Here is a 20,326-nt window from a genome sequence, read left to right as displayed (position 1 = left end):
CAGCTGAAGTGAGGAAATAGCTGTGAATTCATGAGCAGTAACTGCTTGTTCCAGAATTTGTGCATCATTCTGATGTGCCAGACAGTGGCTGACATGTACAAATATCAAATGTTGAGAATCTTATTTGTGGAAAGGGTTGGTCTGATCAACATCAAGCTGTACTTTCTGAAATAAGGGAATATTAAATGTTTTTGGCAGATGGTGTGCTCTGAAATGGGTGATAAGGCCAAAAGTGATGGATGGTGATACCCTGAGTAGATGAAAGTTATGTACTCTTCGTGTATTTGTGCATCTGTTTGAGCAGTGTTATGAGTTTATTTAGATGGAGAGTTAGTTTTAAGAACTTAAAGGTGTGTGTCCAAAAGGCTGAAGTTTTAAGAACTTAAAGATGTATGTCCAAAAGGCTGAGGTACTTTGTGATTCATACCGTTTTTGTTTTTTTTCCCACTTATCTCTTAAGGCAAATACATTCATTCCTTAGGGCCATCAAACAGAAACAAGAGAAAGTCCCAAGGTAAATACTGACACAAAGTGCACTACGACCAGTTTGTAGTTGTGGATATCAAAATGTAGCTCCAGTTTTAATTTTGACAACTAGCTTCTTCTTAGCATTAAGCCCTTTTTGCACTTTCTCTTATACCCATTTTGGTGTGTGAGATGGAGTCACCCATGTGAAGAGTGCAGGAAGAGCATTTCTAGATCTAGGGAAAAGCATGTGCCTAGATGCTGCTGTGTGAGAGAGCCTGGTGCCCCAGGAGAACTAACAGGAGGCTGGGTGCCTGGAGCTTAGTGTTCAAGGGAGGGAGAGGCCAAGACAGAGGCCCAGGGGAGGTGGGCATGGCTTAGAAGATGCAAGACCATGGCAAAGACTTTGGGCTATCTTTAAAGAGTAGTGGGGGGACTTCCCTGGTGGCGCAGTGGTTTAGAACCTGCCTGCCAATGCAGGGGACACAGGTTCGATCCCTGGTCTGGGAAGATTCCACATGCCTTGGAGCCACTAAGCCCGTGTGCCACAGCTACTGAGCCTGTGCGCCACAACTACTGAAGCCTGCGTGCCTATAGCCCATGCTCTGCAACAAGAGAAGCCACTGCAATGAGAAGCCTGTGCACCGCAACGAAGAGTAGCCGCTGCTTGATGTAACTAGGGAAAACCTGTGCGCAGCAACGAAGACCCCACACAGCCAAAAATAAATAAATAAATAAATTTATTTTAAAAAAAGAGTAGTGGGAAGTCATTGAAGGTTTTATTTTTAAACTTATTTTGAAAGAATTTTAAAGTTCCAGAAAAGGTGCAAGAATAGTACAAAAAATTTCCATATGCCATTTACCCAGATTCATCAATTTTTTTACCCTTTGCCACATTTGCATTATCCTATCCGTCTCTCTATATAATTAAAAAAATATTTGAGAGTAGATTACATATATTCAGTAGGGTATGCTTTCTAAGAACAAGGATATTCTCATATATAACCAGAGTGCAGTATCAAATCAAGAAAATTTAACATTGGTATAATACTTTTATCTATGGTCCGTATTCCAGTTTTGCCATTTGTTTTAATAATGCCCTTTCATACCTTTTTCCTTTTTATTTTTAGTGTATGGGCTCTAGTTTAGGATCATATATTACATTTAATTGTCATATCTTTTTAGTCTTTTAAAATTTGACACTATTTGGAAAATTTCTCATCCTTTATCTTTTATAACATTGACATTTTTGAATACTATAAAAGTGATGCTATGTCTTTCTCAGGATATCATATCTGGAGACGCTGATGTCCATCTTGCCCCTCACTGGTGATTTTAATTTTGATTACTCCATCAAGGTGATGTCTGGTTTCTCTACTGTATCGTTATCATCTTCTTCTTGTAACTAATAAGCAGTCTTTGGGGAAGATGCTACGAGACCATGCAAATATCCTGTTCCTTGTTAAACTCACAGCTGCCCCCCCCCATTAATTTTCACTGTGATACTTTCAAAATGGTGATTTCCCAACTCTACCACTCCCTTCAGATTTACTAGTGGCAGTGGAGATATAGATATGCTTTAGATGTGGACATAGTAGGAATCCCTGGGAATTCACTTAATCTATAGATTCTGAAGCCCCACCTCTATAGATTCTGATTTAGAAAGCTTGGGTGGGAGCCAGTGTGGGTACGTAGAATCCATGTATTTTTTAAAAGTCTCGAGATTCTGATGTGGAAATAGGTTTGGAAATCACTGGACAAATGGTTAAAACACTGAACAACGTTATATTATTTCATAGTGACATTAGACAAAGACAGTTAACTTTCTTTCCTCCTACATCTGCATCTTTAAAATGGGCACAATTAAGATATCAACCATGGATATTGAGGTAATAAATGAGATTCTGATTTGAACTTATTTTCTTTGTAAGGGAAATCCAAGTTATTATGATTATTTATATTGGCAGTATACTTCACATGATACATATGAATTTTTCTAAAATTGAAAGAGGTTAATTAACTTTAAAATAGTGTATGGCTGAGTTAAGTTGGGAATATTTTTAATACCTTTTTGATTGAGATATAATTTGTATACCATAAAATTACCCTTTTAAAGTGTACAAGTCAGTGGTTTTTATTATACTCACAAAGTTGTTCAACTATACCACTATCTAATTCCAGAACATTTTTATCACCCCCAAAAGAAGCCCCATACTTACTAGCAGTCTTTCTCTAATACCTCCTATTATAGATATAAAACACTGCTTGCTTTTCTATCTGTGGATTTGCCTCTTCTGGACATTTCATGTAAATAAAATCATACAACATGTGGCCTTTTATGTCTGGCTTCTTCCACATAGCATAATGTTTTTAAGGTTCATCAACATTGTAGCATGATTTAGTACTTCATTCCTTTTATGGCTGAATAATATTTTACTGCATGGATATATCACATTTTATTTATTCTGTAATATTTTTGTATACTTACCAAGTCCAATGAATTTTCAGTGTTATTCCCTTTTACATTTATTTCTGGAGGTAAGCTACTTTTCCTAAGTTCCTGAAAATAAACCTCCTTTTCTATAATTAAGAGTAGTTGTTATTGTTTTTCATTTATATGCAAATTTCCTTATTGCATTTATTGTTTCTTAATGAGGTTGCTTAGAATCCTGTAACACTTGAAAAAAAATCAAGTGTTTTTTTGATTTTTTGACCATCAGCTATTGTCATATGTTTCTGTTGTCAAAATAAGCATTTTGCTTTTTGGGAAGCTGATTATTTCAACAGTTGAATATATTATCTAAAGGGATCTCCTGAGATGTAGATGTTTGGTTTTATTTAGCATAAAGGAAGCATGACACCATTATTAAGTTGTCTGTACTTTACAGTCAAGCTGCCATAGGGTTTGGAACCATTAGAATGCATTAATATGTTTTATTTTGCTGAAGTTACAAGAACTTCAGTAGTTGGGGAGCCACCATTTCTAGGCACATCATATATAACTTTTTTTGGGAAATAGAAGCATACTTTATAGTTTTTTTTGGAAGCAGGAGTTTAACAAGGCTGAATTGCAGTAATTACCCTAGGTATACTTAGCTTTAATTTACTAGCACTTACCCTTTTTTGGAGGGGAGGTCAGGACCTTCTTTGAGAATCTCATAAAAGTTTTGTACCTTCCCCTAGAAAATGTACACATGTACATGTACTCAAAATTTTGCATATAATTTCAGAGGGCTTGTGAATTCTTGCTTTAATGGTTAAATGAAATTTTTTACAGAAATTAGGAAAAAGAAGGTGGGAAAGAAGGGGGTATCAGTGTCAGATCTGTCCCTGAGAAAGCTCAGTAAAGTTGAGGATAAGAAAGAAGCTAAGGCAGTAATCGGGGAAGCATAGCCAATAATACGTTCCAAGGGCCATCTGTCTTTTTTATTTTTTGGCATGTGGGACCTTAGTTCCCCAACCAGGATTTGAACCTGAGTCCCCAGAAGCAGAAGCGTAGAGTCTTAACCACTGGACTGCCAGGGAAGTCCCCCATCTGTCTTTTTGCAGTTTGATTCTGTGGCATTGCATGTTTTGCTTCTGTTTTCACTTCCTCTTTTCTCTCCTCTTTCCCACCCAGGGAAGTCTTTGTTCACAGTTTATGGTTCCAATCACCTGGAGTTTACACTTGGGATTTAAAATCAGACCTAAATAATAATCTATACATATTATACAATCTTCCAGTTAGCAATTGCCACTAGAAAATATTTTATAAGTTCTTCTAAGTGTGCATGCTTAATTTGAAAATTGATATGGTAATTTGCTGATAAATGTCTTGAAGAGCATAAAATGTTGTAATTTTTGCCTTAGCCTATTTATCTTATCTCTAGTTTCCTGCCCCCCCAATCAAGGATGTAACTTAGTAATAGACGTTTTGGACCCCTCCATATCTGTGTGTTTCCCCCCAGCCATCACCTTGTACCTAAAATAGTTCCAGACTTCTGACATTGGCAGACACCTTTGCATTAAAACCCTGCCTCTCAAAATAGGGATCCTGGGAAAGGTTCATTGTGAGGACAGAACCATTGTGATATGAAGTCTCTTTTCAAAGAGACCTTATCTTTTCCCTATCTGTGTTATAGACCTAAAGAAAAAAGAAAATTAGTCAAAAATGTCAGAATTGAAATAATTTTTGCTCCAAGTCTTCTTTTTCTGGAAAGGATGAAATGCATTGTCTTAAGACGCTATAGGATAGATAATGATTCACAATTATTGTTTAATTTTTATTTTTTATAGTAATATTCATTGTGGAGTCTTAACAATTTTTATTATGCTTTTTTTTTTTTTTTTTTTTTGGCTGAGTTGGGTCTTCGTTGCTGCGCACAGGCTTTCTCCAATTGTGGCGAGTGAGGGCCACTCCTCGCTGCAGTGAGTGGGCCTCTCACTGCGGTGGCCTCTCCTGTTGCGGAGCACAGGCTCTAGGGGCGCAGGCTTCAGCAGCTGCGGTGCACGGGCCCAGTAGTTGTGGTTCATGGGCTCTAGAGCGCAGGCTCAGTAGTTGTGGTGCATGGGCTTAGTTGCTCCGAGGAATGTGGGATCTTCCTGGACCAGGGATCGAACCCTTGTCCCCTGCATTGGCAGGTGGATTCTTAACCACTGAGCCACCAGGGAAGTCCCTATTATGCATTTTTTATCTTAAAATCTGCAGAGCTTTTTTTTTTTTTTAATCCCACTTTGGCTTCTAACCAGCTCTTTCAAATCAAAATTCAGAGCAGATAGAGAAATGCTTTTAAAATGCGTATTTGATGTAGTAAGTGCTATGCTATGCTTCTGAAAGTGCCAGGGTCACAGCTGCATACATGAAAATGCATGGTAACTGCAGGCATTGTTTCCTCACACAGAAAAGGCAATCTGTGTCTATCGCTGAATTTAAGATGTAAATCAAATCATAGCTTTCCTACATTCAGAGATGTAGCAGAAAGGTTGAGGTGACCTAAAGGTTACAAGTAACTTTTGCTTTTTGCCTACTACAAGACTAATTTTTTTTTTTGCTCCCTCTTTTCTATTAAGATTGATGTATTTATACTTGGAAAGGTGAATCTAGTTACATACCTTATTTTATCGTTGTCTCTGCGCTAGTCTAGTGGAACCACGAATTTATCATTTACTCCCTCCCCTGCTCCATTCTGCTAAGATCCATGTACTGCTCTGTGTTGTTGACAATGTTATTAAAGGGCAGGGAGCCCTGAAGTATTAGGTACCAACTCTGCATGCTTCCTCTGTGCTTTTTTTCTCCGAACAATGTGGACTTTGAAACAATGTACTTAGAGGGGTTGCGATGTTGGTTTTTCATGATCCATTCAAAGAGTTTAAAAAGGTGCTTTGGGGAAAGTGTGTGTTTGTTAACATTTATTTTAGATGTGCGTTTGGCACTGAAAGGGAAACATAAGAGTAAGAAGATAGACACCCAGCTTTCAAGCTGCTTATGCTCTAGTTTAAGATAAAAATTTACCTGCATGATAATCATAATAGTACCCCATTTATGGAATATTCTGTGTGCTAGTTACTGTATTAAATGCTTTACTTAAAATGGCAGTTAAAACATTTACAAATCATGAAATGGGAAAGTGCCAAAGAACATACAACAAATTGGCTCATCTATGGCAGAAAAACAACAACAACAGCAACAACAATAATAACCACACAGTGAAGGAGAAATTAGAGGCACTAGAGGCCAATGAAGGGTGACCTGATTGCCTGGTTTGTATTGATTTAAATTTTAGAAACAATGTTATTCTCTTTTAAGAAGAAAACAGAATCTACTGGATGTCTCAAGAGTTAGGAAATCTTGATTTAAAATTTTCTGTGGGCTTATTCTGGATATAGCACTGCATTTCTCTCTGAAGTAAAAAATATAAGATGCTTTATTTCTTTGAGATAAAAATAGGAGACCTCTGTTTTGAGGCCTTAGATTTTATTAGATGTTGGCTTTAAAGCCGTTTAAGCTTGGCATAGAATTATTAATAGTTGAGAGCCATCTTTATTGGTTTCTGCCTTTACAGGATTTGGTTCCACCTCTGGTCCCGAGCAGTATGAAGATTAGGGCTTTAATGGGTGACCTGGGTTCTATAACTTTAGCACTGGAAGGTACTTAGTCTGATTTCCTCATTTTACAGATGAAGAAACTTTGCCCAAGAGAGGTTAATTCTCTTGCTTGAGATTACACAGTTTGTTGCAGAGACAGAATGTGAATTTGGAACTCTTGACTCTTTTAATTCAATGTTTTCCCTCCACTATTTTACGTCACCTCTCCACTTCTAGTTTTTCTTCTGAGACATGGTTGTGGCAGCATAACAGTAAATGATTTGGATGACGCTATGTAGGCCCTGCTTATATAAATAATAATAATGATTTCAGTGTCCCACATTTGTGTTTGTTTTTCATAATTGTAGAGCCTATTGTCTGTCACTGTTTGCTTTACAAGTGATCAGGTTGATTGTATGTTCAACCCATCTATCACTTTGAATAAAGTGTTTTAGGCAACTTACTCTTTATGCCTTGAATACCAAGTTTGGGTATAATTGACATTTTAAGGCATAACCCAGGTTTTGTTTTGGTGTTCTTTTGTACCACGTTATTTCTTTTTTTGATCAACAGAACTTCTAATGAAGAGCAAAGTTTACTTTAAATTGTGGATTCTTCCATTTACCTTGACCTTTCTCAGTTGGAGGTACTTGAAAGAAGTGAGGTACTTGAAAGAAGTGGGTAACAAGCAGTGAGTGAGAAGAAAGAAAAGAAAAATCTTGAATAATCCATTAATTTAAGAATCAATCCTTGAATATTTCAGGAGTGAACTATACTTAGCCTTATGACTTTTTTTTTAAACATCTTTATTGGAGTATAATTGCTTTCCTTATGACATTTTAAATGCTCTAATTATAATATTTTAAATGGAAAATAACTCTATTTTCTATCATACCAAATTAGCATGCATAATATTTAATGCTGTTTGTTTATTTTGGAACATGCTTCTATGTTTTGCAAAGGAATAATTTTACATTTGTTTTCCATTTTAAGTCTTCTAGTTTCTACTCTACTGTTACTCTTGTGCATCTAATGTTAATATTTGATGGTTATATTTCCATAAGAATCTTCAAATTTTGAGCATAATCGATTGCTTTTGGTTCAGTATAAAGAAGGATGAAGGTGGGATAATAGTCTTTTCGAATAACTCAGGGCCAGTACCATGTTTTAGTGAGTTTTGTGCCTCATAGTCCTTGCCATTTTACCTAGTGCAGTGGTTCTTAACCAGGGACAACTGTGGCCCCAGGGAACACTTGGTAATGTCTGGAGACATTTTCGATCGTCATGTGCCTAGGTTGAATGCTATTAGCATCTAGTGGCTAGAGGTCAGGAATGCTATTAAACATCCTATAGTGCATTGAACAATGCCAACAACAAAGAATTATCTGATTCCAAATGTCAATAGTGCCAAGATTGAGAACCCCTCATGTATGGCAGTTGCACGATAAAGTATATTGAATTAAAAACTCTCCATTCTATAAAGCATAAGGCTTTACATATTATTTTATATGTACATTCACATACCAATTTGATGATTCACAAGGGAGAATTTAGCTCTTTGCTTCAAATTCATTCTTTGCTCAAAGTATTAAAACAAAATTTTGGCAGTTATAATTGATTTTAAGTTAGTTGTACTCAGTTGAAATAGTATAATATTGGTAATCAATGTTAATCAGTAGTAATATTCAACGTTTTTAATTTGGACTTCCTTTCTCCCTTGAGGTTTTTAACTTCTTGGAATCAATATTGTATATTATTCCTACAGTATTTCCACTTGGACCTGACATTATCAATTCTCTGGAAAAGTTAATTATCCAAATGTCTAAGTCAGTAATTAATCTGGATAAATCCCTATTTTATATTCTTCTTAATCTCATCTTTAGAGTTTTAAGTCTGAGATACTAAGAAGAATTTGCTGAACCCCAGTGCTAGCAAAGTGGGCCTTCAACTTCATGCAACAAAGCAGAGTGGGTCCCACAATTCCAGTGAGGTAGAAGCTAAATTATAACAGAGTTGTTTGCTATATATGCATCATTCCTAATCCTACTTTAAAATTACTATCTCTTACCTCTGTTGATCTGATTTAATCTGGACAAGACTGTTTTTTTGGGGTTTTTTTTTGTGGTACACGGGTCTCTCACTGTTGTGGCCTCTCCCGTTGCAGAGCACAGGCTCCGGACGCGCAGGCTCAGCGGCCATGGCTCACGGGCCCAGCCGCTCCGCGGCATGCGGGATCCTCCCGGACCGGGGCACGAACCCGTGTCCCCTGCATCGGCAGGCGGACTCTCAACCACTGCACCACGAGGGAAGCCCAGGACAAAACTGTTTTTAAAAGGAGATAGATTCTTAACAGTTTTTATTTATTTTATTTTTTTTATTTTTATTTTTTGCGGTACACGGGCCTCTCACTGTTGTGGCCTTTCCCGTTGCGGAGCACAGGCTCCGGACACACAGGCTCAGCGACCATGGCTCACGGGCCCAGCCGCTCCGCGGCACGTGGGATCCTCCTGGACCGGGGCACGAACCCATGTCCCCTGTATCGGCAGGCGGACTCTCAACCACTGCACCACCAGGGAAGCCCTCTTAACAGTTTTTAAACAGGAGATAGATTCTTGACAGTTTTTGGGGGTGGGAATTGAGGGGTGGGAAGAGTTAGGGGGTGACTTATAAGGGAAGAGTATTGCAAAGCACTGAAGTTCTTTATGATCACACAAAAACTATGTGGCAACTTGTTGGATTTTCTTCTTAAATAGTCATGAATGCCACTATTAGCTGGAGGATTAATAGATGGTCATATCTGATGCTCCTCATTTCAATATGGTGCTTGTCAGAAGGAAAACCCATAGCTAAAATAATTACAGTTGCTGTTCTTTCCTTTTTATTCATGTTTACTTGAACATGACCTACTGAATTCATAATCTAAGAAGTTTGGCTGATGTGACATACCTGAGAGGCTTTAAGGATTTGTAACATTTGTGTCTTCATATCTGTAGCAACTAGAGCAGAAGCAAATTCTAGATAGGTTTAACTGCCAAAGAGTTTGGAATTTGGAAATGTGATTTTGATAGGATCTTTGAGTTTTGGCATAAAAAGTTGCTTGGAGTGATCCCTTAGCAATGGCAGTAATCTGATCAGTCAGAAATAGCCTGTGCTTTAACAAACAGGAGGCTGCCAGCATGTGAAGTTAGTGTCTAATAGATTAGGTGAGGTTGAGGAGAAAATAGAGAGATGGTGTTATAATACCCAGAAACCGTGTAGTAGTGTCAGAGAGGTGTTTAACATGAGGGTTTCAGTGTGATGGATCTGCCATACTTTTCTGTTTAAGAGAGAGAAAAATCAGAAAACTTCCCAACTCCTAACCTCCCTCTTCTGTGGTTTTTCACTTGTACCGGTTTTCAACCTGGCAACACATTGGAATTGCTGGAAGAGTTTTTAAAAATTACTAATGCATGGGCTCCACTCCTAGCAACCCCAGTATAATTGAAGCCTGGGCATTGGTATTTTAAAAAGAGCTCCACAGATGAATCAAACATGCAACCAGAGTTGAGCACCACTGCTTTATAGCAGTGCATCAGAATTGTCTGGAGAGCTATTTATTAGGTCTGGCTGAGGCCTGAGAATTTATTTTCATTTCTAACAAGTTCCCAGGTGATGCTGATATTGCTGGTAAGGCGATCCCATTTTGAGAACCACCAAGAAAGCTGTTTTAAAAAATCATTTGGGTGTGACTGATCTTTTTCTTTTTTTAAACATTGCTAGTGCTATATTATTGGGGTAAAAATTAAGATTAAAGAAAAGTATTATGCATATGATTCTTTTTATGTAAAAAAGATAGATGCATCTATATGCTTTGAATTTTTTTCAAATAGCATTTTTAATTTTTAAAAAACTTTGAAAAAGAATAGATACACGTATATGTATAACTGAATCACTTTGCTGTACACCTGAACTAACACAACATTGTTAATCAACTACAAAATAAAATTAAAAGTTAAAAAAATAAAAGAAGAATGAAATAATGCCATTTGCAGCAACATGGATGGACCTAGAGATGATCATATAAGTGAAGTAAGTCAGACAGAGAAAGACAAATATTCTATGACATCCCTTATATGTGGAATCTGAAAAAACAGTACAGGGACTTCCCATCGGTCCAGTGGTTAAGACTTTGCCTTCCAAAGCAAGAGGTGTGGGTCTGATCCCTGGTTGGGGAGCAAAGATCCCACATGCCTCACAGCCAAAAAACCAAAACATAAAACAGAAGCAAAACTGTAACAAATTCAATAAAGACTTTAAAAATGGTCCACATCAAAAACATCTTAGGGCTTCCCTGGTGGCGCAGTGGTTGAGAGTCCACCTGCCGATGCAGGGGACACGGGTTCGTGCCCCGGTCCGGGAAGATCCCACATGCCGCGGAGCAGCTGGGCCCATGAGCCATGGCCGCAGAGCCTGCGTGTCTGGAGCCTGTGCTCCGCAACGGGAGAGGCCACAACAGTGAGAGGCCCGCGTACCGCAAAAAAAAAACACAACACAACAAAAAAAATCTTAAAAAAAATAAAAAATAGTACAAATGAACTTATTTACAAAACAGAAACAGACTCACAGACGTAGAAAACAAACATGGTTATCAAAGGGGTAGAGAGAGGGGAGAGATAAATTGGGAGTATGGGATTAATAGATGAACACTACTATATAAAATAGGTAAATAACAAGGATTTACTGTATAGCACAGGAAACTATATTCAATATCTTGTAATAACCTATAATGGAAAAAAATCAAGAATATAGATATATACATATGTATATATGTATAACTGAATCAGTTTGCTGTACACCTGAAACTAACAATAAAAAAAGCCACATCAAAACTTTGTTTAGTACTTCATAGTTTAAAAAGCTAATGAATTTACAATTTCTAGTAGACTTTTTGAACTATTTAAAATAATTTGTTTGTGCTTTTTTCCTTTTTTTTAAAACCCCATTATATGAGGATCCTTCACATTTCAGATCTTTTATTTTATATAGTCTTTTAGGTATCTTAATCGATGTAGCCCAGATAAAAGATTTGTCCTTGTTCAACAGAAATTTCAAGAATTTATAATTTGCAGTTTGTTATTTGATATGGGAGAAATGTTTTCTTTTTTCTCACCTTAAGTATACTGGGGAAACACAGAACCATATACTGAGAAAAATGGGGGTAAGTGGGAACAGAGATGGAGAGATAGTGCTTATAGGTTGGGGCAGTGTTAGAGGAAATGGAACCTTCCAGGTTTGGAAAGAGATCAGCAAGAGGAGGAGGTGGCCAGTGATTTCCAAGAATGCAGGAGTCAAGGGGATGGATATGAAAGAGCTACTGGATTGAGAAGCTTGGTCAAAGTCACAGAGCTATTAAATGGCAGAGTCTGCTGTCAAATTTGGGTCTCTAAGACCCGGGTTTATTCTCTTTTCTGGAAAAGAATTAGATATAGGAAAAAAATAGTTCTAATGAGCCAACTCTGCAACAAATGCAGCAAATGATATTTTTATGACAATTCTGAATCTAGATGGTAGTGGTTTTTTTGTAGATATATTTGGATATTAAGAAGGTGTAGTCCTGAAATGACAGCTTCCAATGTGACTTTCTGTTTTTCAGAAACCATCCTCAGCCTTTGATCACTGTGCTTGAACACAGACCTGATTGCTGGCCAGTACTTTTGCAACAGCTGACAACTTTTTTCCAGCAATGCCCTGAAAGGTAATGTAAAATAAAATAAATGAGGAAGACGTATAGTATATGCTAATTTTAGAGTTTTTCTTTAAGCTGCTTTGACTGTAATGTTTTCTCCTGAAGTAAAGAAATGTCTTAGAGCAGGATATAGTTTTCTATTTTCTTTTTAAGAGTAAGAGAAAAAAATCCTACCAGATTTACTGATTGTTGAAATATTGACTATGAGAAAAGCTATTATTAAATAAGCTAAGCATTGGTTAGTTGGGAGAGTTGATTGGAAATATTTGGTAAACTACTACATGGCACATATGGAAGACAGGTTCTTCCCTCTGGAAATTGATTAGTGAGTTAATCTCTCCATTAGAAACCAGTGCCAGTTGGGATTAAGCAGTCCTGCCAACTGGGACCAGACAGCTGCCATATGTGCAGTTAGTTTAGCTTCACCAAGGCCTTCTGCCTTCTGATGGTCCTCAAAGCTTTCTCACATCCTTATTACTATGGCACTGGCTCAGGTGGTCATCTCTTACTGTGACTACTGCCACCTATTCCTAACTGGCATCCTTGCCTCCGATCTCGTCCTGTTCAAGGCCATTCTCTAAGCATCCATCAGAGATGCATCAAGAGAGCAGATCTTACTGCATCACTCCCTTTCTTTTTTATTTATTTATTTATTTATTTATTTATGGCTGTGTTGGCTCTTCGTTTCTGTGCGAGGGCTTTCTCTAGTTGCGGCAAGTGGGGGCCACTCCTCATCGCGGTGCACGGGCCTCTCACTATCGCGGCCTCTCGTTGCAGAGCACAGGCTCCAGACGCACAGGCTCAGTATTTGTGGCTCACGGGGCTAGTTGCTCCGCGGCATGTGGGATATTCCCAGACCAGGGCTCGAACCCCTGTCCCCTGCATTGGCAGGCAGATTCTCAACCACTGCGCCACCAGGGAAGCCCACTCCCTTTCTTAAGTCGCTGCAGCTGTGATTTTCAAACTGCACTTGCAATGTATAGGCTAAGCATGGAAACACCCTCGCACCCCTTCAGCTCTTTTTCTTATACACTATTTTTTTACGTGTTGATATCTTATGGAAGCTTTCTATTGGAAAACAATAGTTTGGTCTCTGAAATAGTTGGAAAATCCCTGGGCTACAGGATGAAATCTATTATGTCATGCTAGGCTCTGTGTATGATCTGTTTCACCAATTTTATTTTCTCCTATCTTTATCTCATAATTTATGAATTATGTATTTCAGCAATACGCCGACTTGCTTTGGTTCCACACAGGAAACAGTGCTGTTTCCTCGCCTCTGTGCTTTTGCTTATTAGTATCTATCTTACTCTCTTGAATCTCATCCCAGCCCTTTTCTGACTAATACCCTAGCCCTTTCTTGATTAATTTCTCTATTTTAAATCTCTGTTTAGGGACTTGCCTGGTGGTCCTGAGGTTAAGACTCCGCACTTCCACTGCAAGGGGCACGGGTTTGATTCCTGGTCAGGGAATTAAGATCCCACATGCTGTGTGGTGTGGCTAAAAAACTAAAAAAAAATCAAAAAAATCTCTGTTTAGGTATTGTCTCTCCTAGGAAGTGTTTACTTACCACAGGCTGAATTAGGTGTCTCTTTTACATGCTCCCTTAGTAACTTCAGTTGTGATTTCTAACATCATTATACTTACTGTATGGTCTTATAATTATTCTCCTCCATTAACTGTGAAACTTTCTTACTTTCTTGAGGGCAGGGACTGTGTCTCAATATTCTTCATATTAATAATGCCTGGCACATTTTTGGGTGCTTTACAAATGTTGAATTTATATATGTATACACATGAGGCCCACAGATTGGTGGGGCCCAGGCAGTGGGTTGTAGAGTGCCTCCTAAAATATAATATCACTGCATACTTAGTATGTCACACAAGGTCATGCTGGGATGGTACCATTGTCCCATGTAATCCAATGCCTGAGTTACATTTACCACACTAGCCACGTTCATGTGTTCTTGCTCTTGAAGGTCTTAGAGTGTCCTATACGTACAATGTATTAGAACATTGTTTCTGAGTCTATAACTTCAATTTTAGATGGAATTTCCAGGCAGGATATACTGCTACAGGAAGTTTTAAAGAGATATAGGGAACCTTGTAATCATCTGCCAGTGATAAAAGTCCATGTAACAATTGAATGAATACCTTAAAATAAACATTATTATCATCCTCTCTTCCCTCACCTAGGACTGCATTTTCAAAGGTAAGATATTGATATTTACTAAAAAAGTCTTTGTTCATCCATGTCAGAAAGCAAAAATAACAAATTTATAAACATTTGTTTAATGAAGTTTCTCTTGTTAAATAGATTGGGATACTTTATAAAAGATGTTGCTGCTGATGTGCCATATTTGTTATTAGCTTGTTTTTAGGGTAATCCTTACAAATATCTCTCTTTTCCAATGCTTTAGTTAGTCAGCAAGTAATTAACTTACTTTTTGGTTGTTTCATTTCAAAGGAGTATTATATTGGAATTTGAAAGTAGTTCTTCTAATGATATATGTCCAGATAGTCATAAGGAGAAGAGATTATTAATTGAGTTTGGTTTATTTATGGATAAGCTTTCATTGACTTATTCCTTTCATTTGAATTCTGGGGTGTTAGAGTATACTATCTAGAGCTTTTTAGAAGTTTTAAATTATATTTATTTGCAAGGAATAATTACAGTTGTCTCATTTCTACTTTTGCACTATGAGACTGTTCTTTGCAGGATGAAATTGATCACTCTGCTTGCATTTTCAGCAGACTGTTAGTTTCTTGAGATTTAATTTTAGAGTAAGTTAACTTAGTAGTTTTTACATTGTCATTTAGAAGGTAATGAAGGAAGTTTGGTAATTTAATAAGAATATGAATAGTGATTCACAACTATAGGAAGGAGGCAAAATGTTGTGACAATAGCTTGTATTCTAGTTCTTTCTGTGTTAGGAATTGTTGATTAGAGTAGCTGGGTTCACTTTTGTTTTTTTTTGAAAAGTCTACATGCTGTATAATTCCATTTATATAACATTCTGGAAAATGTAAAACTATAGAGTGGCAAACAGATTAGTACTTCTGAGGGGTTTGTTGGGGGGAGGGAGGGAGGGTTAAAAAGGTGAAGTATAGAGGATTTTTAAGGCAGTAAAAGTATTTCATATGACATTGTAATGGTGGATACATGACACTATGCATTTATCAATACCCATAGAATTTTACAGCACAAAAAGTGAACTTTAATGTATGCGAATATATGTGTGTGTGTGTGTGTGTGTGTATCCCAGAAATGGAATGAAAGATCCCAGGAATGAAAAAAGGAATGAGCTACCAAGTCACACAAAGAATATAGCTGTATTACAAATGTGGGAAGAAACCTCGCTGGAGGTGGTAGAGTAGAAAGGTGCTAGCCTAAATGTATGGGTTCATTTTTAATAGAATGTATCAACTGATGTCCTGAAATAGCAGTGTATCTTCGTGCTACATTTTTGGGAGCATGATTCTCCAGTTAAATTCTGCCCTGATTTGTAGAAGGCCTGTGGTGTTAAGACTTCACCATTATAGAACTGAGAATTGGGTAAATTGACAATGATGTCAAGGTCTTTAGGGCTGGATACTTCAAGATTATCTAGTCTAACACATAGTTTTTCAGATGAGGGAACTAAGGAGAGCAACATTAAATGACTTGCTCAAGGTCACATGGCTAGTGGCAGAGTTGGGCCCAAAGGCTCAGTGTTTTGATTTTCATTACAAGTCTTTTCCCACTGCTTCTCCATCCTTGGTGAACATATATGAAAGCCTTGTGTGTAGATACATGCACAATTGGTTGCATTTTTAAACATCCTTAATCACTTTGGGATTTCAGGTTATCTGTTTTATTATTTCCCTTTTCTCCTTAAGCCCTGTTAATTGCATGCCCCACTGCAGTGATAGTAGATCATCAGGTACCACATAGGAAATGCAAAATCTAAAATCAGGACAGATTAAGCCACAGAGATTTTTAAAAAGTATATTGTCCTAGGAAAGCTCAACATTATGCTCCTGATGTCAAATATTAACAGCATCTTGGAAATATATTTCTTGGTATGAACCTTGCAATTCACCTTCAGCATTTCAAAGTAGGAGAAAACTGATAAGCTATTCATGGATGTTTTTGACACCTGGCTAGTATTTATTCTTTGGGGAGTACATTATTAGCGAGAGATGGAGGAACAATGTTTCTTAAATCTCTTTTCTGCTCCATATTCTAACCCATACATACATTGTCTACTTGCTTAATCTATGAAACTTTTTTTTTTTTTGCAGTACGTGGGCCTCTCACTGCTGTGGCCTCTCCCGCTGCGGAGCACAGGCTCCGGACGCGCAGGCTCAGCGGCCATGGCTCACGGGCCCAGCCGCTCCGCGGCATGTGGGATCCTCCCGGACCGGGGCACGAACCCACGTCCCCTGCATCGGCAGGCGGACTCTCAACCACTGCGCCACCAGGGAAGCCCTATGAAACTTTTTTTAGTTTCCTAAAGCGAGTGGTGTGATGAAGCCATATGTTTCATAATTGTGAACTCACAAGTCTTTTTGTTTTTTATGGATTGTGTGTTTGTGCTCATGAGAAAAAAAAAATCCCTCCAGATTTTGAGCATGGATTTCATCAGAGCATGGATTTCATCTGTTTTTGTTTCTTGTTTGGTTTGTAGCACATAGAAGAGTGAATGGTATACTGTAGTAACTCAGAAATTTTGTCAAGCAAATAAATGAATAGATTAAATCTTATCAATTTGGTAACTTTTTAATTTTTATTAATGTTAATGGTGTTTTGAAATCACATTGCTGTGGGATGTATAGTATTATAAAATTATGTTGTCAGGCATAACTCAAATGCCATTTCCTCCAATAAGTATTGCACTTTATACCTTTTTTTTTTTTTTTTTTTTCTGATACGTGGGCCTCTCACTGTTGTGGCCTCTCCTATTGTGGAGCACAGGCTCCAGACGTGCAGGCTCAGTGGCCATGGCTCACGGGCCCAGCCGCTCTGTGGCATGTGGGATCCTCCCAGACCGGGGCATGAACCCGTGTCCCCTGCATCGGCAGGCGGACTCTCAACCACTGCACCACCAGGGAAGCCCTATACCTTTCTTTTAGCAGTTTTCACTTTCTATTCTCTAGTCCAGAAACAGAGCTGATTGTCCCTGTTAGACTATATGCTTCTTAAGGATAGATAATGCCTGGTTCATCTTTGTATCTTATCTAGTAATAACTTATGTATAATCAATATGAAAAATATTAAAATTGTGATATTTAATCGATGCATGCTAATTGTAAATCCACTCTATAACTTAGTGTAAATGAATCGATTAATTTAATGATTGAGCATCTCTTTGAGGGCCTAGTGTGTACAGTTATTTGGGATACAGCATTAAACAGAAATCCATGGTTCATGCCCTCATTGGCTTATAGTCTGTCAGGGGATGGAGATATTAAATAAATAATGACAATAAAGTCATTATCCTGTGCAAGCACATAATGGGGATCTGACCAAGGCTAGGTATCAGGCAAGGCCCTCAGGAAGTCATTTTAAAGGGAGAACTGAAAGATGATAGAAATTAGGGAGAAAGGGGAGAGTATTATAGGTAGATGGAACAGCAGGTGAGAAGAAAGCCCAGATGGCTTGATTAGAGATCTGAAAGAAGTTTAGTGTAGTTCAGTGGAGAGTGGAGAAAAGCAAGAAATGAGACTGGAAAGAGGCCAAATTATGAAGGGTTTGTGAATTGGGCTAAGTACTTTATCTAAAGCATAAATGTTTTCAAGCTGATTAATGACATGATCAAATTTTTATAACTGAAAGGTCATTCTGGCATTTTAGTGTCTTTGGACTTGGAGTTATTGGGATGTATTGTAATCTAAATAGATCCAAAACATTTGTAAAGTCTTCCTCCTCTGAGTGGGAAGAACTTAAGAGGAGGGACTTGACAAATTACTTTACCTCTCTCTGCCTCAGTTTCTGTATCTGCATAATGGGATAATAATATTTTTATTTCATAGGGTTGTGGTGAGGATTGATTGAGTTTAAAGGCATAAAGTGCAGTAACTTGCACACTCTGAGAGCTAACAAGTTGATAAGTAAATGTTAACTGTTATCATCATCTTCTTGGGATGTCTGTATGTCTTTGTTTTACATAGGACCTTACCTGTCGAGTTTTTCCAAAAATGCATCCTAACGTCTATAATTCTAAAAAGGTTCTCAGATGATTCTGATATTCACTAAAGACTGGTCCTGGAGATGTAGATGCTATTCTAGTGTGCAAGTAGAGGCCCTCTTAGTCCTGGGCATCAGGCTTGTGGGCTCCAGGTGTTGAGTCATTCTCCCCAGTGTACAAAGAACTGTTTGGCAGGGGTTTAGGTGGGTCATGGTGGAATAGAAGAGTCATGAAAAAGAGATACACTCAGTGGTATCATAGTTTATGATATGTCATGAACTCTAAGTTGATGTTTGACACTTACTTGCTTGGTACTCTGTTTAACTCAGTTACTGGCTTATGCATTCCATGACTTACTTGCAGATCAGAAGTTTCATGTATCCAAATAATGGCACCGTTTCTATGGTATCTGTATTGTGAACCATCACAGTTACAAGAATATGCTAAACTCCGACTAGCTCTGCTCAAAGTCTTACTTCACCCCCGGGTTCCCTGTGACAAAGAACAACCATCAATATTGGAACAACAGATGCTACAACTGTGTTGCGACATGGTTCCATGTTTGCAGGTAAGGCCTTTCCTCCTCCTTCACTAATATAGCACCAGCATTAGTAAGTGGTGATTGTTATTTTTATACATAAAATAGAGCCCATGTGATCTGGCAAACAGCTCTAGAAATGCTTGCAGGGTTTTGGAGATGATGAAGGAAACAAATCTAGATTTCACTTTAATATATACAATGTTAACTAAATTCACAGAAATATAAATCAACATAGTCCATTTTAGGATTGGTAGGAATGAAATCTATAAGAAAGACTTCTCAGGGAAAATAATTTTGCATTGAGTTTTTCCTTGTGCTGGAGACTGAGAGGGTTATAAGGAAAAAAAATGTCCTCTTTGTGTAAGTTTGAAAAAAAGGCATCTCTCTGGGCAGATGCAGCCCTAGGGACGCAGGGCTTGACCAGCTGAGTGCTGGCTAGATTCCAGTTTTCACAAGTCCCCTTACAGTATATGTGGTGACCCTGATGGATCCTGCTCTTGGGAAGACCAAAGTCTAGTAAGAGAGCTAAAACAAGTATATATATTTGTATAATTCAAAGTAGATGGATGAAGTATTTTATCCATACAGAGGTATGGATAAAATGCTTAGGGAATTCAGGGGAGAGGTAAATTTGAGCTAATGTCTCTATAACTACAGATTTAAAAAAAATTCCAGTTGCCAGCTTGTTGTGATTTGAGTGTAGTGATTCATTTATCCCATCCCACCATCTAGGTTTGTTGTTTGTCTAGAATCTGAACACCATGCTGCTTAGCTGATGGAGGGAATCTGTGATTATTTTTCAAGGTGATCACTTGAGGTCACAGATGACCTGTTTTAAGTTTGTGTTAGCAAGGAGTCACTAGAGTGACTCTTTTACGGCTCATAAATAGGCTTTCCTATAACCAAGGCAGAGAAAAGTTAATTGAAGTGAATTCTCCTGTGGCTTTTCCAAAGCTTTTGTTTTGTGTGGGCAATAAAGCAATGTATAGGCGGATGTCTTGAACTAGCATACAGTTTTTCCATACGATGCTTGCATTACCCTGTTCTGTGCTCTTTGGTAGATGTTTGCCTTCATTGTCATCAAACTATATTGACAAGCCTAAATACTTCTGTTAAGTGTGCTCTGTGCAATATTTCTGGAAATCTGTGGCTTGTTAATATAGTCAAGATAGGTGAGGAAAAAAGAGATCCATCATTTGGAACTAATGGGACTAGTGACATAAATACATTTAATAACTTAACAAATCAGCTTTATTGGAATGAAGAATTTGAGAGTTGGGAGAGGTCTTAGTGGCAATGTCATCCATTTTCCCATGGGTTATAGGCACTTCTTATCCTCTCTGAGAGACAACCATCCCACGA

The 20,326-nt window shown here is 37.9% G+C and overlaps 1 protein-coding gene across 6 annotated transcripts in view; it reads left to right on the top strand.

Moving 5' to 3' along the window:
• The window catches only part of FOCAD (focadhesin), a 311,561-nt gene that overhangs the window by 61,808 nt on the left and 229,427 nt on the right, over nt 1-20,326 (top strand). For all 6 annotated transcript variants that reach the window (XR_014016190.1, XM_081238309.1, XM_081238312.1 and 3 more), the window contains 2 exons: nt 12,161-12,262; nt 18,787-18,991. Coding sequence is in view for 5 of the 6 variants with exons in the window: in XM_081238309.1 (XP_081094435.1) it covers nt 12,161-12,262; nt 18,787-18,991 (307 nt within the window). In the remaining variant the exon portion in view is untranslated. The remainder of the gene's footprint in view (nt 1-12,160; nt 12,263-18,786; nt 18,992-20,326) is intronic.

The sequence above is a fragment of the Mesoplodon bidens genome (assembly GCF_964165515.1).
Source record: "Mesoplodon bidens genome assembly, chromosome: 6".
Taxonomy (NCBI): domain Eukaryota; kingdom Metazoa; phylum Chordata; class Mammalia; order Artiodactyla; family Ziphiidae; genus Mesoplodon; species Mesoplodon bidens.
The sequence above is the reverse complement of the archived record's forward strand: the minus strand, read 5'-3'. Positions and strand labels throughout refer to the sequence as shown.